General features: G+C 39.9%; 1 protein-coding gene across 1 annotated transcript; it reads right to left on the bottom strand.

Moving 5' to 3' along the window:
• Nucleotides 1-1,988: 1,988 nt before the first annotated feature.
• LOC145480599 (E3 ubiquitin-protein ligase listerin-like) lies at nucleotides 1,989-26,332 on the bottom strand. Its single transcript, XM_081458871.1, has 26 exons — nucleotides 26,201-26,332; nucleotides 24,689-24,904; nucleotides 24,205-24,303; nucleotides 22,901-23,131; nucleotides 22,520-22,572; nucleotides 20,147-20,330; nucleotides 19,596-19,769; nucleotides 18,831-18,965; nucleotides 18,494-18,697; nucleotides 17,701-17,940; nucleotides 16,406-17,011; nucleotides 15,555-15,596; nucleotides 14,316-14,496; nucleotides 13,725-13,867; nucleotides 13,520-13,601; nucleotides 12,556-12,712; nucleotides 11,992-12,151; nucleotides 11,418-11,705; nucleotides 10,344-10,725; nucleotides 9,325-9,635; nucleotides 8,472-8,763; nucleotides 7,978-8,227; nucleotides 6,906-6,977; nucleotides 6,098-6,562; nucleotides 4,976-5,258; nucleotides 1,989-3,838 (listed from the first exon to the last, which is right to left on the bottom strand). The coding sequence occupies exons 1-26, from the start codon at nucleotides 26,240-26,242 to the stop codon at nucleotides 3,611-3,613; spliced, it is 5,520 nt and encodes a 1,839-aa protein (XP_081314997.1). The 5' UTR covers nucleotides 26,243-26,332; the 3' UTR covers nucleotides 1,989-3,610.
• Between the last annotated feature and the right edge of the window lie 32 nt (nucleotides 26,333-26,364).

Genomic DNA, 26,364 nt, shown 5'->3' with positions numbered 1-26,364 from the left:
GAATGCAAGAATGACGTCACCTGAGTCATCTTCTCCCCCAGAGTCAATGGCATCACTGTCATACTCATCATTGTCACTTTCATCCGTTTCACTGCTGTCAGCACTTGCTCTGTTGTCATTTTGTGTCAATGTCCTGGCATTTCTCAATGTTGGTTGGCCAGCTCTGAGAGGACACTTCCGCTGCAAGCATGAATGTCTTACAATTGCCTTTACTTTCTCACTCTTGCTGCTTTTCAAATGCTGCTTCAGCCCGTGGTGGTTCAAGTACTTGTTTAGTTCTGGAACATGTAGCCTTTTAAGCTTGGTTAGATCTTCGCACAACTCAGTCCAAGGATAATCCTCATATGATTTATCTTTTGCGTCCCTACTTAACTTTGCCTTTTCTTCTGCTCTCTTTTTCCTTTTAAATTCCAGCACTTCAAGATGCTGAAGATAATCCACCACAAACTTTGATTTGACAATAAACTTATCTGCAAATAGAGCAACGCTCTCTGGGTGAGAGCACAGGGCAATGGTGGAAAAGTTGAATGTCATATTGAAAGATGTAAAGGAACACGATTCCACACTCTTTCAGTCCAATGGGCTTGCTTTAAAACAGGGCGAAGAATTTGCCCACAGTTTTAATGTAAAACAGATCAAATGTATAGAAGCTAAGTTGACGAAGGTCACGCAGGAGATGGAAGCACTAGAAAATAAGAAGAGCAATTACAACGGCATATTCAAGGGCATACTCAAACAACACATCAACAAAAGGAGAAGGAAAAAAGAAAACCGCAGAAAGTCAAATGAAAGAAAGAGGAAGCGGACTGAAAACAACGTCCAACAAGTTTATGGAATCTGTGTTGGAAACCCGCTAGGAAATGATCTTCCACAATGCCTTGTGTACCCTCCTAGAACGGCCGTCCCGGAAGAGTGTATTAAAGTTGATGATGTTGCTACGTCGTTATTTAGAAGAGATGGGCCATACATCGCACAGCTCTTGGAAGGGAATTATTTCACCAATGCTGCAAGAAGCAGAATCACCACCAACCTTGAGCGGGAAGTCAGAGATTATGTTTACACCTTCATGCACCCTGAAGAGTACACTCTGACGGAAAGCATTGCTGCTTCTTGCAGCATTGGTGAAAGAGACTCCCATAGCAGCACAAACGGCGACGAAGAACTCGACGACAGCGAAGATGAAGATGAGTGCCAGTGAAAGTTGCATTCAAAAATAACAGTGTTAAATACTTCTTTTCAGTAGCTACAAATGCTTTTGGTGCCAAACGTTTTTTTAAAGCAGAAGGAAAGTTTGTAATAAATTTGTATCCTGCCTTCTATGTTTATTCTATAGCAATTTTTTTGATATTCAAACATTATGCCATTTTAAAGTTTTACTAAAATATTTCACGTGACCCCCCCTTTTTCCCTTATTTTTTTGGGATGGCCCCCCCTCGAAAGCCATTTTTTTTCGCATGCCCCCCCCCCCCCCCAAATCCCACCAGCCTCCCCTACCTTATAAAACATGAACGGTCCCTAACGGCATGATTAACTCAGATCAAATGCCATGCTTGGCAGGTCTTCATTAGGAGCAGGCGTCCGAGAAAGGAATCCAGCAGTTGGGGCAGTCTTTCAAGGGTAATTGCGCTCCATTGATTTGGGAATGGCCGCGAGTACGGTTGAATTGTAGGGAGTTGATCAAAGCAAAAATTGGACTGTTACCTCTTAAAAGGCCTGAGAACTGAAACAAAGGAGTCCTGATGGGGTCCTAATTTATCGGTTACTAATTTTGCCAAAGATGATGCAATGTGATGGTTTCATTTTTCAACATTTTGGCGTACTTATAGCTATTGTGATGTTCAAGTCCCTAGTCAACCAACACTTTTGTTTTTGTTTGCATGCCAGAGTTTGGCTATGATAGTTTATTCGGAGCAGCAACTTACAGTAAAGCAATAAGATTTCGCTTCACCGTGCAATATTAACAAGAAGATCTGTTAGATCTTATAACCGCGCTGTTAAAATTTAACTGTTTTCTTAGTACTACAGTCGCAACGCAGTCCATATTCCAAAGCAATCTTTGATGATTCATTGATTACTGTAGACATCACATCACTTGATCAACACACACTCTATTATTGCACCATCAGTCGTAGCCGTTGTGACATCTCCGATGACGCAATAGTCTTAATCTGGAACTTTCTTCGGGATATGTATGGGCATGAAGATACGAACACTATTACAAACCGCTTTCTTTCTTTAAAGTCACAATTAAATTTAATTGTTTTTTTCCCTTGAGTTAAGGGTTAGCAAAGAAGTCACACAAGTCACATAATTCAAGAATTGCGTTATCTACGGCTATCTTTAGTACAGTGGTTATTTCCCTATCAATGACGTAATCTTTGCACGTTCTGACACGTTCTTTGCTTGGCTTGCAAATATTTAATTTTCCTTCCGATCTATGAACTTGCTGCGATGAAACAGTCAAAGGATTTACTTCATTTGCCTAAAACCACAAGAAATACTCGCAAAATTACAAATAAATTAATGACCGTCGCTTCTGCCGAAATAAACTTGCAAAGTTAACACGATCTTATTTGTCACGTAGCGAAAGTGAAAGCTGCAACGTCAGCGCATTCCGTGGCTGACGTAATACCTTTTTTCACCGTATTTATTATTCCCTTTAAATCCAACGCTTTGATAAAACGAAAAGAAAATATATTTTACCCACAAAAAAGAAAACAATATCCGTAAAATTGTCCGTGTATTTATGTTTTAACAGCTTCTGGCGGAAAAACATCACACGTTCCGTGACTCAAAGTTTGGCCGAGCGGAGGTCTGCGTCTGGTCACCGACAAAAAAAAAAAAAATAAACCACGGGTAAACCTAGAACCGCGCTCGGCCCATGGCCGCGCGGTTAATAAATTCAATGGAGTAGAAAATGGTGGAGGCTGAACGAGGGTCCTTTAAACAGCTTGTTCCGACAAAAATTTAGATCTTTTCTCTAACAGAGTAGGCACAGGTCTGTACCTAAAGAATGCTTTCAGTAAGGTCCTGTACGGGTGAAGATAATTCATTAAGTGAAGAACTATATGAAAGAAAAGATAGCTGAGAGAAGTAACCAGGACTAACCTAACAATGTGCTTTATTTCCCTTCGTGGCTATAGTTTTGTTACATTGTTATATGCTTTAAAAATGAAAACCATTTCTAAATGAAAGTGGGCCTTAGATAAGAATTGTTTTAATTAGCCCGAGAAAGAGAAAAGGAGAAGTTATTAGAGTGAAGGACTCTGTTAGTAGTAGTCAAATGATGCTATCGTGGAAATTTGCTAATCCAGGTAGTGGGCAGAGCGGGACTCGGACCCGGGACCACCGTCCGACGCGCTGACCACTCGGTCACGCTGCCTTCTAAGCGAAATATTTGTTAATTATTTTTTTTTGCAATAAGGACTTTGAGAGTTTGAAATTCGTAAGTTACTTTATAATACTGGGGCATTTCACAGTTTTCTAGAGCGGTTTTCGTCATTTCATAGTGTTCTAGGGCAAAAATCTTTATCATCGTCATATATCTGCATGACAATTTGTAGAAATTCTAAGAAGAAATCAAATTTTGATCACTTGTTAAACCAAAGGGTTAAAACAGATTTCGGCACAGCGGACACGTTGCATTGTTACTGGTGCTAAACCACTTGTACAGACAGGCGGAATGGAACTTCTTTTTACAAGTCTTGCAGCTCAATTTAGGCAAAGAGTAGTTACTGCCATGAATGACAGAGAAACATATCATACAGTCTTCTACGCCCTCAAAACGCTTATCTACGTTTCGTTTCCACAGAATAAGGCCATCCATTATGCTTCCATTCTAAACGAAAAAAGACAAGTATAGCGTTACACTTGAGAAATAGAAAAACTTTCCTCGTTATAGTTACATATTGAAACACGAGTGGAAGTTTGGGAGAGCTAGAAACGCTGTCAGAAGACTAGGAAGAGAGTTTCCGCGGCAGCTTATTCCAATCTTAACTCCCAAACCCTCACGAGTGTTTCTATCTAAAAATTAGATTATGAGCTCGAGATTTATATGAGGTGCAGTATTTGATGTGGGCACAGGCCGAAGATTGACTATTTCGAATAGGAATAATCGAATTGTTTTCATAGAATTCTCACTAAAATTCCCTTGACATAAAGATTTGCAATTATTTCCCTACGTTGTATCAAACTTCACGCCTTACGGTCTTTCGAGATTCAAATGATTGACAAAGAATCATGCAAGAGACGCGTGTATGTTAATCAATCAGTGATTCGAGCTACTCCGAAAACAAAATTGTCTCTTGCTCTCTCATTAGGAGTGGAATCTGCAACCTCACATAAACTGGTGGGAGAAGATCACGTTTTTTATGCAGTGACGATCAGGGGTGATAGCTATCAAGGGAAAGAAAATAAACATTCGTTAATAGCAAACAACAACAACAACAACAACAACAACAACAACAACAACAAAAGCGGACCGCTAAGGGAAATTGGTCGTTTACAAGCTCAATCACCAGAGCGGTAAAGAATAGAGGAGTAATACTGTGCATTTTTTGTTAAAGGAGCTACGTCACGGTTTGCGTATCTCTAAAAGATTAGCCTAAATTTTTCAAGTTCGCGTTTCATAATCGGTGTTAATCTTCTCCATCCTTTTTCCTTCATGGTTTATTGTTATCTCTTTGGTGTTTTTCCATCTTTGTTAACTATTATTTTCAGGTTTCCATCAATTTAAAGGCAATTTTGTACGTGGCTGGGATAACTCAAAATACCGCGACAGAGTCCTTTAAGAAAGATATCAACCACCAACACCACCACCTCCGTAACGACGAAAGCGGCAACAACAACGCTGCTTTGCGTCGCTTTTCCAATCTGTTTTTGCTGTTAGATATCGCGTTGAAATGCGTTTCACGTCCCATGTTTCTTTAACCGCGTCTGCGTTAGTAACTGAAAAGATTTTGAATGGCTTTTAAACCTGATGTGTGAGGAATGTGGTCATCTGTAACATCCAGCTCCTCCACTGTGCTGCCGTCACCCCGATCTTCTTGCCACTTTCCACTAACACCACCCCCAGAGGATGGTTGGGAGCCAGCTTCACCACCAGCTCCATGGAGATCTCATCAACCGTGTATACCGCGGCCACTTCTCGGGCACTGGGCCGAGTCTTGACTTGCATGTTGTCAAACCGGATTAACGAGCTTAGAACAAGTTGCATTTCTCGCTGGCACAGCTGAGGCGTAATACTGGAAATCGTGAATCTGAGGTACAGAAGCAAATGTAAGACTCCATAGGATGAATTCTGAGAGGAACAGATTGCTGCGGTTGCCCCTTTTGTTTGGCAAACAAAATAAATATTATCTGATTACAGAGGAAAGTATTTGCTTTTGTCTTACATGACTACGATAAGCGATCGGTTTCAAATCTCGCGCCGCTTTCCTATCCAGTCAGAAGTAAAACCAAAATGGATCTCTGCGTCCCGTGTGGTAGGCCACAGTGATTACTTTGGTTTTGGTTTTGCGTCACTGAACTGAAAACCACTCGTCAGACACAGGCAGTGACGTCGTAATCGTTGTGCAGAGAAAATACAATTATTCCCATTATAGCTGACATTATTATCTATGCTTTCCATACACTTGAACACTTTGCCAATTTGTTTCAACGAAAATAAAATTAGCTAAAATTTCCAACAATTTTGGCAGTGATAACTTGTTCCATCGGTGAAGGAAGGAAAGGAACACTAAATAGCCTACCATGGTTGCCATAGACATCACTTTTCAAAATTCCCTGACTTTTCCTGGAGAAAAATCAAATTTCCCCGACCAAATAACTATAAAATGTCAGATCTAGTTGCGACCTCTAGCCTCAACTTACAGCCGTCCTTTTCAGTCGTTCATTGAGACTGATAAGTTTTCAACAATTTGTCCTTCATTCAGGAAAAATATCGTTAAGATCACAGTGACCCCGCATGTTTCCTCCAGCCTTCAAAGGTCTTAAGTCAACCTTGTTAAATTATTTCGAACTTCCTTGTGACCATGTACTGATTTGTGGCAACCCTGCTTACTGTGTATTTTAACAAGAACAAAACAAACGTTCTTACTTGTCCACAATACTAGATTGACGCTTATCCAAACCATTCCACCACTGTCTGACAATGGCCGGCATCCACTGCGACAGAGAATAGTACACACCGCATGCCAACTGCTGGATTGTACGCTGACCAACAAAACGACCGATCTCTGGTTCAAAGTCATCTGCTGCCATTGCCGCCGCCGCCGCTGTTGCTTTGAGCGGAATCAGTCGAAACAATACGCCAAGAAGATTGCCTACCATCTTGTTTTGTCGGATGAACTTGGCGTATTCAACTCGTCTTTCTTGAGGCAAGCTTCTAAAGAACTGAAGCAATAGTTTCCAGGCTAACATCAGAGCAAGGCTGGCGTTCTGCGCCTCCGTGTCGCTTGTCATGTCCAGGTGTTCTCCAAACGGGACATGCGCTTCACTCACCATCTCCACCATGTGTGCGCACGCATCATTTATCAGCACTATCAGTGGAGTCGGTGGGGATCTGAGCAAATAACAGTGAACAATGGATGTCTCAATTTTGTTTTGATTGGTGTCTCGGTCCGGAAGCGCGACAACTCCAGGGAGATAATTCTAGAAATAGAAGATTCTGAAAAACGTTGACTCACAGACTTAGCATGAACGATGGACAGTCCAAGTTATCGGCTCCAATAGTAAACTACTTCATCTCGAGAAAGCAAAATCGCTAGATTTAGTTGCCGCAAAAAATTGTGACCGTAAAGTCACCAATTTTCTAACAATTTCCAGGAACGATCAAGCTTAAGAGCCAAATAATTACAAAATACCTTTGATGAAAGTTCTGTCACAACAAATGTAACAGCACATACCTGACTTGTTCGTCAACTCCTTCCTCGGCCTCGGGCTCCTTGTCATCTAGCAAAGTGATATCCGCCATTACTCTACAAAAAGACATATTGTAAGGAAAATCACTAGTTTGTATAGTAAACGCAGAGATCTTATGGGCAGCAAGTTTGCCCTGGCTGAAACTCGCGCTGTGTAACTGGAATAGACAGTTATCGCTCAGTGTCTCACACTCAGGAGCTCGAATACCTACAGTTTGAAGGAGCCACGTCACGGTTCGCACATCTTGAAAAGTTTAGCCTAACTTTTTCAAGTTCTTCGTTTGTAATCCGTGTCAATCTATTCCATCTTTAACTATCCTTGTTCTTTGACGGTTTATTGTTATCTCTTTGGTGTTTTTCTATCTCAGTAAACTTTTGTTTTCAGGTCTCCTTCAATTTGAAGGTTATTTTGTACGTGGCCAAAATAACTCAAAATACCGTGACTGAGCTCCTCCAAGGCAGTGTAAAAAATGCCAGGAGGTTAGTAATGAAGGAATAGTATCCTAACCAGGAAGGGGGGGGGGGGGGTAGTAATAATTTTGGCCGCTCCATGGATGGGCCATTCCCGGCTCCTACGATGGGTATGAACCTTTATTACTTCTCCCTCTAGTTGACACAATAGAATTGGAAAAAAGTGAAAAAACAAACAAAACGGAATACAACAAAAAGAAAAAAACCTTTCCCTCGATTGCTACGCAAGACGACAGGCGACTTATGGGTTATTGACCAAGTGTGAGGTCAAGATGGCTGGATATTGGCCAAGTTCTTTTTTTGCGTGTTTATGGACCCAGACGGAGTCGAGGTCCATGAACTCGCAAAAAAAAAAAAAGAAAAAGAACGAGGCCAATATCAAGCCATCTTGACCGAACAAGCTTGGTCAATAAAGGATTTATTATGTGGCTTTCGGAGTAATTTTTCTTGCGGGACACGGCGAGTGGTCCCGAGCGGGCAAGATGGAGCTATCTTGTCCGCTCGGGTATCCAAACACAGCGCAGGATTTGATTCATCCAGCCCGCTCACGGAGCTAACCATATAATAAAGATAGTTATTCACTTACTTGGAAAGTAGATGATAGCCAGCAAATTGAAGATCATGGAGATTGCACTTTAGAAGAGGCAAACACTTCTCCAGGAGGTCATCGATCCACTGGGGCATATTTGACGATTCTTCAGCGGTAGCAGGTGGTGGCCCCTCGAAATTATGTTCCTTTAAAATGGCCGTTGGAGTGTAGATCACAGCTTTACCAAGTGACTCGCCGATACGGGTCGACCAAAATGAGACTTCAAAACGCGAGCTTTGACATTGAGCTGGAAATCACGAGAGGCACATAGGTAAACAGTCCTCAAATATAACTTCGTTCTGATCCTGTCGCGACATGTCCTTATCCCCCCCCCCCCGCGCCCCCACCCCCGCGCCCCCACCCCCGCGCCCCCACCCCCTCTTCCCCGCCAAAAAATGACAGCAGCAACAACAATAACGACAACAGCAAAGCCATCATCCCTCCCCTCTTCCTCCTCTGGAAAGGACCAAGCCTTCCTACTCGCCTCTCACCTGCATGAAACATGAACAACCGCAACACGGTATTAAACAGAGAGCCACTAAAGAACTCCTGCCATTCAGCCAATAGATTTGGCGGAAACACTGCATTATCAGCGGTCGCTGAAGATACGCTCTCTACTTCATGCGATGCCTCACTGAAGTTTCCACCGTCGCTGATTTTGGAAAGCTTTGACGCATTCTCTTGAAAGAACCGCGCTACGATGCAAAAAAGTGAACAAACTTGGCAACAGAGAGCAACACTTTTTAACGACGTTGTTAGGATTGGGCAATTTTCCTCGCAGGTCTGTCGAAAGACAAGAAGTGCACAGTTAAGAAAAACAAAACAAGAACGCATTTCTGCAGTTCTACTGTGCACAGATTAGTCAGTTCAACATTACTACACAGATATTTTTGGCTCCTAGGATTTCCGAATACGAAGAGTGTGACTGTAAAATTTATAGTTAGGTGTAGAATTGTTGAACAGCTTTCACTTGTCTGAAAACACACTGAGTTCGGTTTCATCCGATCCAAAAGTCAAAGGGCTGTTAATTGATGGCAGATTTGACTGCAAGGCGTTTTACTGATGCCAAATTTGATTGCAGGGGTGTAGAGTAAGGTTAGTACTAGCAGCAAACCCTTTGGCTCACATGACCTAAAATGTTGAAATGACCAACCGTATAGAGTAGAGCGGACCAATCTGTGAACAGTACAGTAGCTCCAATTCGATCGGGAATCCTAAGGCTACAAGTTTGTACGTTGCAAGACTGTCATGAGCCAGCCTCGTCAGACAAAGTTATTATTATTATTATTATTATTATTATTATTATTATTATTATTATTATTATTATTATTATTATTTCATTACCTGGAGCCAACCAGCCAAACTACACAGCATAAAATCCCAGTGCTTGCTGTTCATCTTGTCAGAACAGTGAAGAACAGCCATCTCAAGAATCTTGATGAGGGATAAGTTCAGACTCAACACGCTCATGGAGGCGTCATACAAAGGGCTGTTGATGAGCAAAAGGTTGTCGTGTGTCCTGTTCCACTCCACCAGCTCGTCCAGAATCTCTGTTAGCGTTAGCTGGTACTCAAGCAGTGCTTCCTCAACTCCTTCGGTTCGTTTGAACCACTGGTGCAGAGAGCCATCAATAACAGCCAGCACGCGGGCAAATCCTGGATACAAGGTCAGGCCAGTTATTCAACGTATTATGAACAGTCACATTCAAACGAATCACAGTTAGAGAAGGTAGCCTTTGGAGGCGGTGTGGAGGGGATGGGGAGACATAAACGAGGGGTAAAAAACAGGGCTGCGGGGGGCGGGGGGTTATAGGTGTGAGGAAGAATTTCTCTAGGTTCTTAAGCTAATGAGGGTTAAGATGGAGAAGCTGTAACAAACACTTATTTTTAAGTCTTCTTCGGGGGGAACAAAATCAGGTAGGAAATCCCGAAAGGGAAAAAAAACACATGAGAGATAACAAGAAACCAAAAATATACGAGGATGGTAAAGGATGAGGGAAGATCCAGGAGGATTACGAGCATATACTGAATTAAGGATAAATTTTCAAGATACGACTGCACTGACGGAGTGCCTTCAAAAGTGAGCTAAAAATTTTTAGATGATTCTGTTGTTCTGTGCTTACGAGAAGAAGAAACAGTGGGGAGCTAAGAAAGGGTACACAAGGTCAGGACAAATCTGGAAATGTTCTGATCTTCAAGACGAATTACATTTTACTGACTACAACAAGACAGTCATCATTTCAGTTAGTCTGTATTTCCTAGCTGATGATTTCTGTATTCTCATCACCTTCCTACTTGAAAATGTATCGATTTCTTAAAGAAGAACTTAATGAATATATCACTTACCGCCTATATATCACTTACCGCCTTCGTCGCTCTCTTCGCGTAATAGTCGCGTATACTGCTCAGTAATGACTTTCAGTTCATATATACCATTCACGTGAGATATCAACATATTAAAAGTCTGACATTCCTTTTCTTCTAGATTCGCTAAAGATTGAACCTCAGCTAACAGAACAGTGGGTTCATATGGCACGCCCAGTCGGTGCAGGTCTTCTAAGACGCCTCCAAGCACAACGCACCACAGGAAGCCTTCAGTCCTTGACCGAGTGAGTGAATCCGCGAGGAGCGCTTGACTCCACTGTTTATCTTTGACGTGCTCTAAGAGATGATGACTAGTCTGCTGGAGTTTTACCAGAAGATTGGAGACAGTCTGGTTACTAATGTCGCTGTATGCGGCACCTTTCTGTTCAAAATCACCGTAAGAAAAGAAACATATTAATGATATGCCTATAGCTTTTAGCCTACTGAGCCCAAATTTGTTTGTTTATTTATTGATTGGTTGATTGATTAATTGATCGATTAATTGATTGATTGACTGACTGACTGACTGACTGACTGACTGACTGACTGATTGATTGATTGACTGACTGACTGACTGACTGATTGATTGATCTATTGACTGATTTTAGCAAAACGAGAAGCCGACATCTCTAAGTCTGAAGCTCAGATTTCAACTCCATCGACTAGACATTGGAGCGCTGGACCATAATATTTTACTTTACATTCTGATTTAGCTTGTGAGTAGGCTCCTAATTGGGTATAGGACGGAAAACATCGACGAGCGAGCGCGAACAAAAGCCGGCGAGTGTGGCCTCGGGGAGCACTCGTGAGCTTTTTCTCCCCAGAATAGTCTAGGTTGCGTCCATCCGCCGTAGACCAGAGCCACAGTCGGGAGCCTGTACGCCATGTACACAGGTACTTTCCATGTAGTTTGTGGGGATTAGCGACGAGACAAAAATCGAGATGTTCAGAGATTTCAATGTTGCAGTTGCAAGTATTGAAAAAGCTAAAAACTTAATATCTCATTTAAGCTAACAACGAACCAAATTACTGGAATCTGGAATCAGGTTAGTTTAGGACTTCTACTGGCGTTACCTCTGTGGTGTCGCTGCATCCGAAAACACAGATGCACCAATGTCGAACCCAAATTATCTCCAACAACAATCGGACAAAGCAATCTCTTGTTACAACTTCACTCTTCAAGCCCGGCGTCGATGCATTCGAATCTGAGAGGATCCCTTTGAGCAGACTCGACGAGAACACCATCATTTTTTGATGGTTCGTAAGGGTGGACCGTATATTGTCACATTCGCCAAGGTGATCTTGAAACTCCGACGTGATTGGTAGTTTTCTCTCTATAAGTGGATCCAACAGCCACTGACTCTGTAATAGAAAAAATATGCAACGTTAAAGAGATATCTCGTTCTGTACTATTCCAACCGAAGTGCGAACACAAAAAGCTCCCAAGAAGTCTGCGAAGCCAAATGTCTACGGCACTTCTACCAGAAACTCAAAGATTAGTTGTATTAACAACCTAATACCCACGCAGCGGATTTTCTGTAGCTCGACTACGTCTCTCCAAAATGAGAAACATGGCCTCACCAAACTCACATGATATGCCGCCGAAGCGTACCAACCAAAAAAAGTGCGATTAGGTATTAAAACTCACCTTAGAATATTCGTTCCTGAGAAAGTTCAACTGGTGTTCACTTGGTGTCAAGGCCATGAACACTCGCTGTGACAAGGACTCGCCATCTGGTTCCTCAGCAGGTGACAGGTGAGTCGCATCCTTTAGGAGTTGAACAGCTATGGTGGCGAGGTTATCCACTCTACGAAGAACAAAACAATGCAGTTCAGAGTTAAGACAAACGATTTTAGACAGCAAACCCCAACCAATGCCCCAAGAATACTGAAAGAATAACGATGGAAAAACATGCATTAATGTTGCGTTTGTTTTTTCTGAAGGCTGAGAGTTTTCCTCTGAGAAGTTGTCAAAGGCACATTTATATTACTACTTATACTATTAACTGAGGCAAAAGTATTCGAGTTTTATTTTCGCGAATGTCCACGTTAGTCTTGACTGGTTTAGTAACAACACCGGTCTTCACAAGTGGTGAAAGAAAGATTTGCCAAAACTTGCCCTTTACACCGATTGTTCCGTCCGAGTTCCTGAGGGCGTGATCTAGAATTCTAGATTATGTAATACACTACAGACAGTAAGGTATTAAGGTACCTTTGAAGTGTTTCGACTTTCTCCAACCTTTCTTGAATGAGCACAGCTGTTTTAAGTAGAAGTGTCTGGCAAGGGGTAGAGTCCATTTCAGAGGAAAATTGTTTGAACACTCTTAATCCAGTTTGCCACGTTTCCATTAAGGACTGTGTCACAGTAGCTGGAAACATAAAGACAAAACAGGCAATTAATAAAATCCTTCATATCATGGGCGATTTTTCAGAGCCCAGCGGTTTGCCCTTGACTAACATTTTGCCAGTACCTACATGTATTCATACATGTAGACAGGGATAGAACAGAGACACAGTGAGAGTGGAGAAAGGTCTCTTCCAAGAACAAAGAGCGTCTCCAGCTCCACATGCAGCTCCAAATACTTGATTAGAAGTTTAGATAGGCCATTGTGCCTCTACAAGATATATATACAAGCTTCTTTAATAAGCTCAAATGCTATTAATGAGAGTTCTTATCGCCACTCACGGTACCTAGAGGTCTGAAGCATGAAGCGACGTGGAGTACCGCTAACCCCTCTCCCCTAGGATGCTAGTCTATCGCAGGTTACACCCGTCACCCCTTCCCCAACATGTTGTCGGGTTCCCTCAAAAATTTGCTGGTGCCCATTTACACTCCCGGAAGGAGGGATACCTTGTGAAAGTCACGTGTCTTGCCCTGAATGTGACCACAATGGCCTGGCCAGAGCTGGAACCCAGACCATCCAAGTTCAATGCGCCAACCTCTAGGCAGGCTTTTAGCCAGGACTCGAAAAGTGGGCGTCCAAAATGCGCTATAGGGCCTGCTCAAATAAACAATTTATAAAGCAATATATGAAAAATAAAACAATTTTCTTTATAAAGTGGCCCGTCCACAGGACACCTGGACGGCCATCTGGCTAAAAGCCTGCCTCTGGGTCACCTCATGCTTATCTCATATGCATATCCATAAACCTGTTGGTAAGGATTCTGTGTCTTACATGAATAGGAGACCACGTCTGTCAACTGCAGTTGAAAGACAGCTAGAAGAAGTTCTTTGATTGAAGGTATGATATCACCAGGCTGAAAATAAAAACAGAGCGATAGTTAAAGGAATTAAAGGAACAAAACCTTTGTTACTCAGTCTTTATACTCTGATAGAAAATATGTGCAAATTATGAAGTAGTAAGAAATAAAGAGGCTTACATTCTTTTCACAGTGAGCAAGAAACATCTGTAAAATACTCAGCAACAGCAGCAATTCTTGTGCATGTTCTTGTTCGGTTTGTCTCAGAATCCTGAGGAAATGTTGACAGATCTGGTCAACAAGTTCATTTTTCAGCATGGCAACTGCAAGAATCAACGCAAAAGGTGAGATTTTGCTTGAAAAAAAAAAGAAAGAAAACGAACAAACATGCATACACAGTGACAGAGAGACGACCTAGATAGACAGACAGACAGACTGAAGACAGACGGAGAGACGGATACATGAAGAGACAGACTGACTGACAGACAGACAGACAGGCAGGCAGGCAGGCAGGCAGGAAAAGAACACATTCACAGGTTCTCCCTTGCCTGATTTTTCATTCTTGAGCAACACGTACGGAACAAGAGAGAACTCTTCAAATCGGAACCTTGGATATAATCTAATAAAAAGATGGTATAATTTTTTTTTCCAGACGTTAATTGGTCATGCTAGAAGTTGAGTGAATTGAACATATTATTCACACTGGGCAATGCTATCTGATTGCAAAAAGTGGTCTTCATGTATAAAGAGAGCTGTAAAAACAACACTGACCGTGTCGTTCGGTAACAATGCACAACTTGATAATTTTCCAAACAGTCTTTCGATCCTCTTCACAAAGAGCTGCATCTTGTCCAACATGAAGGACCAAATATCTCGACAGCTCAAGGAGTCTTTCACTTCCTTCTTCGCTCTGAAGCCATTTGACCACCCCAGGGACCTCGGAATGGAGTCCCTGGAAAAAGAAACATTCATGAAATGACAAATCAATAATACATATATATATGATGTGGCTTTAAATTCCTAAAAATAACTCACAGTGCTAAATTACAATCAATATTTGTTTACATGGAAAAGTGAATGAATGAGCCGCCGAAAACGTCATTCACAGTCTGGGATTTTTTCCAGACTTAGTGATATTTTACGTGACCAAATTCGAGACAAGACGGACTTTTTTGTGGCCATTCCAGCCACATTCTGACCAAAGCATGATAATAATCCACCGTAGGAAAAAAGATGGCGGCTGTACATTTTACCACAATGCCTTGCGAACCTAACAGCCTAAAAGGCACAAGGAAAGCCAAATTTTTACAATATTTGTCCCTGTATTAAAGACATAACGTAGCCTAGGTTTGAAGATTTTATAACGTTTCTGCACGTTTTTATAAACGTTGTTAAGAATTTCATGCGCTAAGAACTATGGGTAAATGTACCAGTCGCCATCTTTTTTCTTACGGAGGATTGCACTTCCTTCTTCAGCTGTAGAATGTAGAAAGTCTGCATGGGTTGTCAATTCACAAGCAGAAAATGCGTTTAGTCCGTTCTCTTGCATACTTCTGATTCTCACTTAACAACTGAACGAGTAAATAAAAATAAATATTGATTGCTGTTAGTCTACTTGGTGAGTGCTGATAAGCAAGGGGTTTAGACCTATTACAAACTCTTGCTTTGTCGATTCGGATCTGAGCTACAATAAACCGCCGGCGTTAGTACTAATAACAGTTACTGTCATTAAATCACGAAATCTCTCGAAAAAGTACCTCACTAATTTTTATAAAGTCTGCTATAAAGAATATTTTGAGAATTGAACCATGTACACGCAGGTGCATTAATGTTGAGTCCTCCCACTGAAGACTTGGACTTAGCCGAGACATGAACGGCACAACCATTGTAACTCTGGGTGCGGGTCACCAGGACCTGCCACGTACCGTGATGTAAATAAAAGTGTTCTTTGCATTAAAATTTGTGTTGCCAGTTTGTTTGCAGAAATTTATAAGATATAGCCAGGCTTACCTCTTCAAGAACTTTGTATAGGAAGCTGACAGCTGTATTTTGCTGGGCAGAGAAGAAAACAATAAATAAAGGTGTCATTTAGTGAACTCTAAAAATGTCCAGGGATTACTGCTTTATATAAGCTACTTTGTATATACTGTATGCCCGTAGGTAAGTGTGACATCAAAGGTATTGTTTTTGAGCTGATTCGTTCTGATAACAGTATATATTTTGGCTATTTGTCGTTTGAAGAGTACTATGTTTTGTATTCTGGCCTGGAATTGAGTAAAACTGTGTTATTTAGAGGAAACTAATATTTCTCCATTCAAATTGGCAAATTTGTAGCCTTTCTCAAATGCTTATTCAAATGCAGAGAACCGTTCGTAAGTAGTTTTAGGTCATGCATTGGAGCACGCTTAGTGACTAATTCTAGAGGTCGGAAATACCTAGGAGGTATTGATTTTTAGGTCATGTCTGAAATTGGGTATCGAAAGTCACACATTTTGTCTGAAATTGGGTAAGAGTTTCAAAAAATGTACCAAACGTGCGTGCTTCCTCTCTCGCCCGCCTCCCACCCCCCCCCCCCAAAAAAAAATTCAGGGAGACCACTTTTCAAGGTTTCAGATATGTTTAAAGGGAAAGTGTGTCAACGAGTAATTTCAGTTTCGATGATCAAACAATAGGGCCTCACAAAATCACCAGAGGTTTTCATTAATTTTTCAGGTCAGATGGCAAATGTAGTCAGGAAAACTCTGACACCTCGGCATACATGGAAAAATGCTCTAATACTTGCATGATGTGACTTACAGTGCAAGCTGATTCATCGTGCAGAAACAAGCCTTGATATTAACCAACAACTAAATTAATCATACCTGCAGGGATTGGGTTACTAGCTCCACCTGTTTCACACATGGTAACGTTCTGACAATGCCGCAGAAAATAGCAATGAGATAATCTACAGATCTTCTGTCTGTGAAAACACCACTAACGTGACTAATATTTCCACCGGAGAGATAGTTTTTGAGGGACGACTTGATCCAAGGGAATAACATATGATTAAGAAATTGTTCACTTAATTCAGAATAATTGTCATTGTCTAGCACTGAACAAATTGAAGATTGTTCACTTGTTGTCTTTTCTAACAACGTTTTCATGAGTTTTGTTGATGTAAAATGAGGGACAAGACCCGAGAGAAGCTTCAAATGCAGCAATGAATTATCTTGAGATATTTCGTCCAGGCACAGAGAACATGTGTTACAAACCAAGTCCAAAAGACAACCATTGTAAAGACTTTCCACGTCAACAGCTGTGAAGGACTCACTCCAAGAGTACCATTTTTCAGTCTCAGATAAATTGCTATCAACTGATTCTGATGATGGTTCCGTGAATGCAACTTTGAGTTGTTTTTTCTTCTTCTTGGATGGGAATTTAAGAGTAACCAAACAATGCGACACAGAGTTGACAACTTCATCACTAACCTGAGGGGAGGGAACATCATCGACATCATCATAATCAAGAACCACAACTGCTACAAGTACATGTACTTTGTACACTGTACATCAAACATGCACTGGTACAATGTACATCTTCACCTCTTTCAAGTAGAGTATTGAGCTAAACTGTCCAAATTTCCAGAAGGATGGATGGGTGGGGGCTTACACCAATAACAGCAAATAAGCTCCACAGTGCACATGTTATTAAGGGGCTATGTCATGGTTTGTGTATCTTGCAAAGTTCAGCCTTAATTTTTCAAGTTCGTTCTTTGTAATCTGTGTTATTTTCTCCATTCTTAACCATCCTTGTTCCTTAATGGTTTATTATTATGTCTTTGGTGTTTTCCTATCTTAGTAAACTATTGTTTTCAGCTTTCCTTCAATTTAAACTAAAAAGGTAATTTATACACATGGGACAAAATAGTTCAAAATACCGTGACTGAGCGCCTTACAATATGCCTTACAGGTACGTGTTTTCACTTACATAAAGAGTTATTCCGTGAGAATCTGTGACAAGACTTATATTTACAATAGTAAGAATACTGAATGATTTTGTTTACTTTTTATGTTAAAAGCAATCGACTCTGCTATTAACACCCTCTGGCTATAAAATTATTCACAAATTATTACTCCCACTTTTAATCTAGAAATAATTATCACTGGCAGAGCTTTACCACTTTTCCAACAACTGTTTTAAGATTTTCCAAGCACACAGAGCTGAATCCCTCCCAGAACCATTCTAATATGTGGCGGTATGGTTGCAAGGTTTTCTGTTCCTCTTCTACTTCCTCTAACTTGGAATCGATTTTTGATTTGCTTGACAGATAAGACAGCAGGTCAGCCAAAAGAGGATAAAGATATGACTGTGACAGTTTGCTTTGTTTTTCCAAAGATGACTTCAACACTGACAGCAGCTGAAAAAAATAACGTTCACTTACTCCAATATTAATAGTGCATCAAGTACGTAATAAAATTGAAGAGAGGTTTAGTCAGGGATAAGAAGGACCACACTGGTTCTTTGGGTACCGATACTGTTGCTGCAACCAGGCCCTGGTTGTTTGAAGGCTAGATAACCCTAACCAGTGGATAAATTGCTATCCAGTGGATAAATGTTAGCAAAACAAACCACGCTATCCACTAAATGGAGATTTATCCGGTGGATAGTGTTTTACACTTGTCAAACAGCCCAGGCCAGGTCTGTAATATGATGTCACCTACAGTATTGCAACTGTACCATCCCAACTACAGTGTAGATGTTACACCGTACTTGGTATAAAGAGGCATTGAGAGTAAATGAATTAAGTGTCTTGACCACTATTGCTTAATGTAGGTAGTGTGTTATTACTAGGTAAATGCTTCAGAGGAGTATTACACGACTATCCAGTACTAGTTTCTGCTCAATTGATACATGTATAATCAAATGATGATGAAACTCCTTAAAATCAACCTTTTGTCAGTACCTCCTACCTGCTCTTTGATCAAGTATTCTTGTACTGTCAGATCTGGCCCATCACCATCAAACCAACACAGAAGACAAAATCTCAGACACTCCATAAATGCTGCAATTACTGCTGAACATTCACTTGGGCTGTTCTGCACACGCTCCTTCATCAGACCCTCTTGTAGGCTAGTAAAGAACTCTTTGTAGAAACCCAAATCACTGCCAATGACCTGCAAGTGTAAATTAGACATGATATGAAGCTGGTTTGATGTTGACGGAGACTCAAGTTTTCATTAAATGATGCCTATCTCACTTGGAGAGAACAGATGTGAAAGTAAAAGAGAAAAAAAATCAATTACAAACCTCTGAAGGTACTTTGCTTAGGAAAGGCAGCAGGTTAGGAAAAATGACTGTAGCACAGCCACTGCCACCATTTTTTAAGACGGACCACAACTTTGGTAAAACAGCTTTGCGAACATTAACTTGCTTCCAGCAGTCCTAATTGCAATAAAATGTTAAAAATTAATAATGGCAACAATAATGACGTGCAGACACTGTGCAACAGACAAAGTATACAGTGAAGCAGGTTCATCACTTTTTTTTTTTTCAAGGTATTAAGCTTTTGCACCCACGTGCACCAACCTATATGGTAATACCCTTCTTCTCAAAATCTTATTAAACACCTGTGTCTGATACGTACTAACTAGGAAACTAACTTAAATCTCCTACTAAGTTCCTGACCACACTTATGTGTTTTCAAACATATCTGTTTTTGTCTCAATGAAAACGAAGCAAAATATTTGCGACCTAGCTGTCACACTAGGGTTTTGGTTTTGTTTCACCTGTCCACACTAATCTGTTTTCATATGAAATTGCATACTTTTGATGCATTTTTGCATATTTTCCACACTAAAAAAACTGAAAACGCTGATGGAAATGACAGTATATGACCCTTTTTTCAGCACTGTTTATGTCAGTTGAGAGTTTTAGGTCATTTTAGTGTGGATGATAGATGAAAATGCATCAAAAAGTATCATTTTTATATGAAAATGGATTAGTGTAGTCGAGACCTATATGAACAAGTGAGCTATGACCTTAATTAAAACTAGAGGAAAGTTAATTCCTTACTGTGATATTCTTCAAGACAGATAAAACAGCATTCCAAAGCTGCTGACACACTGCAGGATCAGAATCATCCAGTGACGATAACACAGCTGGAGAAACCTGAGAGCTAAGGGATAGCATTGTAGAGGGTAGTGACCCGCATGCAATGCTAACTGTAGAAAACGCTGCAGCTCGCACCTACATGTACAGGAGTAAATACAAAAAAGTTATCAAAACTATAATAGTTCATAGTACATTCATTTGATATTTACTGAAAATGCCAATTTCGTTCTCACTAGACTCAGAAAACTGTTCGCTTCTCTGAATGTCAGATTATGTCCTCAAGCATATAATTTTGCACCAAACAGAGGCTACTGTTTATGCTTACATGTAGATTATGCTTTCATAGGATAACCTTTCTCAGAACAGAACTAAAATATAAAGGTGTGGATCAACAATATCCTCTATTTGATGATTTTATCTTTCTTTTCAAACATCTGAACTACCTAATACATTACTTGATAATGAAATGATAATATTATTTTACTACAATGATAAATTAGTTGTACACCTACATTAGGAGATTTGTGTCTTGCATATTTCCAAAACTTGTTCTGTCGTAGAACATTGAGATAAAGCTCTTCCATTTCTGCATCTCCCTTGTCTGATGATGTCACATGTATCAGGTGACCAAGAGCCAAGATGGAGGATGAAAGCACTCGGTTATACTTGGCCTCTCTCTCCTCTTCAGAAACAAATCTAGTTGGAAGGGTTTTTTTTTCATTAATCATTACAAAGGCTTATTGTATTGTACAAAAAAAAAAATGAAATGAGGGTCAATAAAAGATAATTATGAGGTTACATTATTATATTTTTAATAGATCTATACAGTATGAAGTGCTATAAAAGTCAGGAAAGTCAAAAAGAGGAAACCCTGTAAAATCTGTATTCTACAAAACAAGGCTCTTTGTTGACCACAACATTTTCTTTGTTTCTTTGCAATAAAATTTATTGTAAAGGCTTTTCTTAAATATTCCATGATGCAATGATGATTTCTGGGCAATTATAACAAGCAACGACAGATTCTGAAGTGTGCGGAGCAGTAAATTTGACATCAATCTCATGACAAAAGTTAGTAATTATAGTTATTTTGGGTGACCAGCTACTAAATGTGTTTTTAATTAATATTATACAATTAATAGCTTCAGTAAGTTTATGGTACATAATAAACCTTGCTGTTGTTGTTGTGTAATATTTCTGGCCTGTAATTTCTGAAACAGCACATTCCTGATGCTTCCTGTCATTTCCCTTTCGATTCTATTGTGAAAACTTCAAGCATATGGGCTTGACAACAAATCGTTAATCGTTAATCATATCTGAATGAAAGGCGCCAGTTGGTATCTATGGGTAACATAGAATACCCTACTGCTTGTGTTCATCATGGCATACCTCAGGGCTCAATTCTGGGTCCCTTGCTTTTCATTGCCTTTACTAACGATCTTCCGCTACATGTGAGCTCGGCTCAAATTGACCTATACGTAGATGACACGATGTTAACCTCCGCTGCTAACTTTGATTCCGTTGGTGTTTTACAAAGTTCACTGACTACAGCAATTTCTGAGGTTGACCAATGGGCAACAGCTAATAAACTTCCTCTCAATGAGAGCAAGACAAAAGTGCTTACCATTACTGGCAAACGACTTTCTACCTGAATTAACCATGATGTTGCTGTAGTTGTTAATGGAAAAAAACTGGAGAATGTTCGTTGTGCAAAGCTTTTGGGACTAGAAATCGACCACAAACTAACATTTATCCCTCATGTGGAGAAATTGAGTAAAAAGCTCTCGCAGCGGATAGGCATTTTAAAGAGAATTAAATATTGTCTACCCCTAAAACATTGACTTATTTTCTATAACACCATGATAAGACCGGTAATTGATTATGTAAATGTTGTTTGGACGAGCTGTGATAAACATTGCCTTAACCGTGTTCTAAAGTTGCAGAAGAGGGTTGCTAGAGTTATTCTAGACACCGATTGTCAAGCTTCCTCCGTCAAACTGTTCAATAAACTAAACTGGATACCATTTTTCGAACGGGCTAAACTAACTAAATGTTGTATTATATACAAGCGTTTACAGGGGGCATGTACCAACCTATCTTAAAAGTTCACTTAAGCTTACTAGCAACACTCATTCACGGCAGACTAGGTATGCCAACTTCAATATTGCTCGCCCTGTTATCAAACGTAAAACTGAAGGAGGAAGAACATTTACTGTGACTGCCTGTCAAGCCTGGAACAGCTTACCGCTATCAATGCGGAAAATAGTGTCACTTAATTCTTTTAGGAACTCTCTTTGGAAAAAAAATTTTGAAGAACAGCAGCTTTTAAATCATTTTATTCTGTGATTTAGTTATACTTTTTGTACTTTTAATTGATTTTATCTCTTATCTCTTGTATTTTTATTAGTTATATTATCTCATAGTTATGCCATAGTTTTAACATCCGTATTGTACATAATTTTTAGAGGGCTACTGGTTTGTTAGTATTTTTATACTATTTTAGTGCTACCATCTTTAAATGAAGTCTTTACTTACTTACTTACTTACTTACTCACTTCAAAGTGTTCCGTCACATTACGTTATCGTTACATTTTGTTATGTTTCAATTCACTTTGCAAATACAGTAAGCTGAGTAATATAAGACCAGTGGCATTCATTTGTCATGTAACTTAATGAAATTAGACTCAAGCCAACATTGGTTAGACAAGTGGCATTTTGCAGCAGTGACACACTTTGGGGTTATGCATGCATTTTTGAGGGGCTTAAATAATAAATGCATTGAGTCCAAGCTATAAGTATTTGTAGACGTGCACCTTGTATTTAGCTTTGAATATATACATGTACTTCAAATGCCCAAAACAACTATTCCACAAAATTCATTCACTTACTTTGGATCAGAGAGAGTCGAAGATGTTTGCGTTAATATATTGTCCTGCAAGAACTGTCAGGATGTACAAATACAATATTACAACAATTAGTTGATGAAAGAATTGAATTCAGGCAACTAATTAAGGTCACACTACATGGACATATAGTTGCTTTAAGGTCAAAAATTAAAAGCAGCTGGCAATCAATTGCCAGTCCAATATTTTCTTAAAGTATAGGAATGGGTAAAGTTTCTGATCAGAAGATCTTTTCCAATCATAAAGGTTTGTATACTTAGAACAAAGTCTTTTTTTAACCAACATTGCTCAGGACGTGCACATGACCATTCTGGTCCCAAGAATATTGATCCTCTATATATTCTGTTGTTTCTACTGTAAGCACACCTCAAACAGCTCCTTTCTGCAAAACTTGATGACCCCAGCTTGTTTTTCTTCTGAGAATGCAGCCTGGAATGATTTCTTTCCTGAGGATGCCACCAAAGCATAGGTATCATACTGTGCACACAACCAAGGACCAATCACATAACGTAAGTGGGGTGCAAGATTACGACCGACTCTGAGAACCAGCTGTTCCATGCCTTGTTGAGTGGCTTCTCGCACCCTGTGATCAACATCCTGTAAAGAGATTTGTGTTTGAGCTACATGTATCATCACAGCCTAGCACATGTCAATAATGCAATCTTCATGTACCAAAAACAAAGATGACTTCTACAAGTCACTTAACAGTATTGGGAATGAGCTAGAAAGTGGCATATGTTGATTTGATCTGTAGTGCTATGTGCACTCTAGCATTACTACACTGTACTGTGAAAACAATTTGTTTCAAAAAGAAGATGGGTATACTGTATAAAGCCAAGTAACAACTTGCAGGACTCAGAGAAGGGAGAAACTGATTACTTGCACGGCGTGCTATCCTTAAATAGCGCTTACCAAATATGGAAGGGCATGTGCTGTCGAAGACCACAGAGATGAGTGTGGGCTCATCTAAATTAAGGTTGCTTGCCCACATTAACCTTTATTTTATGCTAAAATAACAATATGAAAGATCAGAGGAGCATACATGGACATAGGGGTTTCATTTTTCAATTAACATTTTTGACAGGAAGGCAATTAATCAGTTTTCACAGGCAGGCATACAATCTGAGCTGAACATCTTTAAAAGAAAGACTTTTCTCTGTACATAATTGTAGATGGTCAAATCAGGCAGGAAAAATTACAGTATCCTCACAGCCAGTCAATTTGCTAGATGCCAAGCCCTTAGTGAAACCCCTATATACATGTATGCTTTCATGAACTAGCACTGTAGCAGGCTAGCTGGCTATATTTCATTTGTTTTAATACTTTTTTGTAAATACTTTCAACTGATGGATTAATCTGGTTAAAAGCATGTCTTCCTGGTAGAGTTAGCAAGCGAGAGCAGTGTTTATTTTCAACTGATTTCATTTAAATATAGAAAGTGGATCAAATACATTGTACATGCGTTACCCTTTTGTTTCAGATCAGTTGCTCAAGATACTAAAAAAAAATACATTAATAATTACACATTTTTTTAGTAACCCATGCATTACAAGTAAAATTGTACAAATGATTTACAACCTACAAGAAGCCATATGTGAGGCACTCTGATACAATATTTTACTTATGTAAATAGAATGTTGTATCAGAGCACATGTATCATCTGATCTTACCATAGCCAGTTTGTTGAATAGTCTTGGCCAAAATGGAAGTGCACTTTCCACAGCATCAACAGTTGAATTCTTACATAAGCCAGTGAACTCCTGTACTGCCTGAAAAAAAAAAGGAGAAAAAAAAAGAAAATCCATCAATAATGAGACCAAAGTTAAATTGATTCAACATCAGGATCATGAAATCTGCTAAAATAATTATATAATGTGAAAAGCGTTGTGCTTTCATGCACTATATATTTGTTTTGCTTCTTTTTAATGTATACATGATTATAAACAGCTTGTTTGGAATATTTTTGGTCAAATCTGAGATGTCTTGAGTAGGGGAGAAACTGAGGGTGCATAGAGGCTAGGATTAAAACTAAATCTTAAAATGAAATTTAAATATAGCCTTAGGTCTCAATGGGTCCAAAAGTAACAAAAAGAAACCATTTGAAAGAAATAAAATATTATTTTACAACAGTACTACTGTACATTAATAATTTACTTTCAATTTAGTAACTGAGTCTCTCTTCGTAAGTTTCCTCATCACCATCCTGAATTCAGCATCAACACAAGCATCAACATCCTCACTGACACCAGCAGCCATTGGAACATAACCAAGGTTACTTGCTCCTGGACTTCCCTGCAGTCCTCCAAAACCAACAAAGCCCACAGTACCATCCTTGGAAATCAGTGCTGCAGCACGACCACTACTGGATGGCTGGTAATAATAAGAATATCTGATTAATAAGGAGGAAGACATGGTGTCCTAATAGTCTGCGCACTGGATTCCTGATTGGGTGGTCCAGGTTTGAGGCCTGGGGCCTGTTCCTCGAAAGTCCCGGAAACTTTTTGGGCCCACAAAGCCATTTTTGGTTAATTGGTATTTAAAGACAAAGAGGTGTATACGCCTGAAACTTCCTGTATGAAGAAAACCTCTGTTAACATTAAGAATATGCGCATAAAACACCTCTGTACTCATAGGGTTTGAGATTTTGCTACTGGGCTTTTCGGGTGCAAAAACTTTTTGGGACCTTAGAGAAATGGGCCCCTGGACAGCCTCATTGCATTTTGTTCTTGGGTAAGAAACTTCACTCTTACAGTGCCTCTCTCCACCCAGGTGTATGAATTGGTACTGGGAAATTCTAGAGGATATGATAACCCTACAATGGACTAAAATCCATTCCAGGAAGGAATAGAAATACTCCTAGTTTATTATATGGCTAGCTCCGTGAGTGGGCAAGATGAATCAAATCCTACGCTGTGATTGGCTACCCGAGTGGGCAAGATGGAGCTATCTTGCCCGCTCGGGACTACCCGCCGCGTCCTGCAAGAAAAATTTTCGCGAAAGCCATATAATAAATCCTTTATTGACCAAGCTTGTTCGGTCAAGATGGCTGGATATTGGCCTCGTTCTTTTTTTGCGAGTTTATGGACCTCGAATCCATCGCGGTCCATAAACATGCAAAAAAAGAACTTGGCCAATATCCAGCCATCTTGACCGACCATCCTTGGTCAATAACCCATACATCTTGTATCTCGCAGAAACTAGAGATACTGTAAACGCCAACCTGATGGGCCCTGGGCCAAACCTGAGTTAAGCTCAACTTCTATAATTAATATTGCGTATCAATTATACTTTTGGACGGAATTTTGAGTGCTTGAGAATGTCGGTACATCATGGTTGCATATGGCAAAAAGATACAGAAAATTTACGATGAAATCCTCGACGAAACTCCACAGGAAACGGAAATCAGCTGAAATTCATTCAATAAATCGAGATATATATCGGGGGTAAAATTACAGTGACACAACGTGACAGGGAAACAACTTCTGGTTTCAGTTATAGGGAGTTGTGAGGAATCAAGGGTTTGAGAAATACGAATTCCAATTTATATTTCCTTAGAACTAACGAGAACGTGCCCTCCGCTCGCTCCTTGCCAGGGTGGCACTGTACTTCATGTACTTTGAATTAAAGTCAAAGCATGTGAAAATATTCGATCTTTGTTTATCATACCTTTACGTTTCCTTTAGTTCTTTGTTTATCTTTTCCTCCCATTATGGCATCTAAACTAATTGAACTCTTTCAAAATAAACAGCCTAAAATGATAAATTTTCACACAAAGCACAACTCGGAAGCCATATTTGATTTAATTTAGGCCCAGTCTCTACTCATGAAAA

The sequence above is a fragment of the Orbicella franksi genome, chromosome 3, assembly GCF_964199315.1.
Source record: "Orbicella franksi chromosome 3, jaOrbFran1.1, whole genome shotgun sequence".
In the NCBI taxonomy this organism is placed as follows: Eukaryota; Metazoa; Cnidaria; class Anthozoa; order Scleractinia; family Merulinidae; genus Orbicella; species Orbicella franksi.
The sequence above is the reverse complement of the archived record's forward strand: the minus strand, read 5'-3'. Positions and strand labels throughout refer to the sequence as shown.

What these genes read in the sequence shown, in the direction of transcription:
- LOC145480599 (XM_081458871.1), bottom strand. Translation starts at nt 26,242, where the DNA reads ATGGGAGGAAAAGATAAACAAAGAACTAAAGGAAACGTAAAG. An exon ending in CATTGTTACCGAACGACACG is followed by an intron (nt 13,868 to 14,315) that starts GTCAGTGTTGTT and finishes TGATTCTTGCAG; the next exon opens with TTGCCATGCTGAAAAATGAA. An exon ending in AGACGTGGTCTCCTATTCAT is followed by an intron (nt 12,713 to 13,519) that starts GTAAGACACAGA and finishes TTATGTTTCCAG; the next exon opens with CTACTGTGACACAGTCCTTA.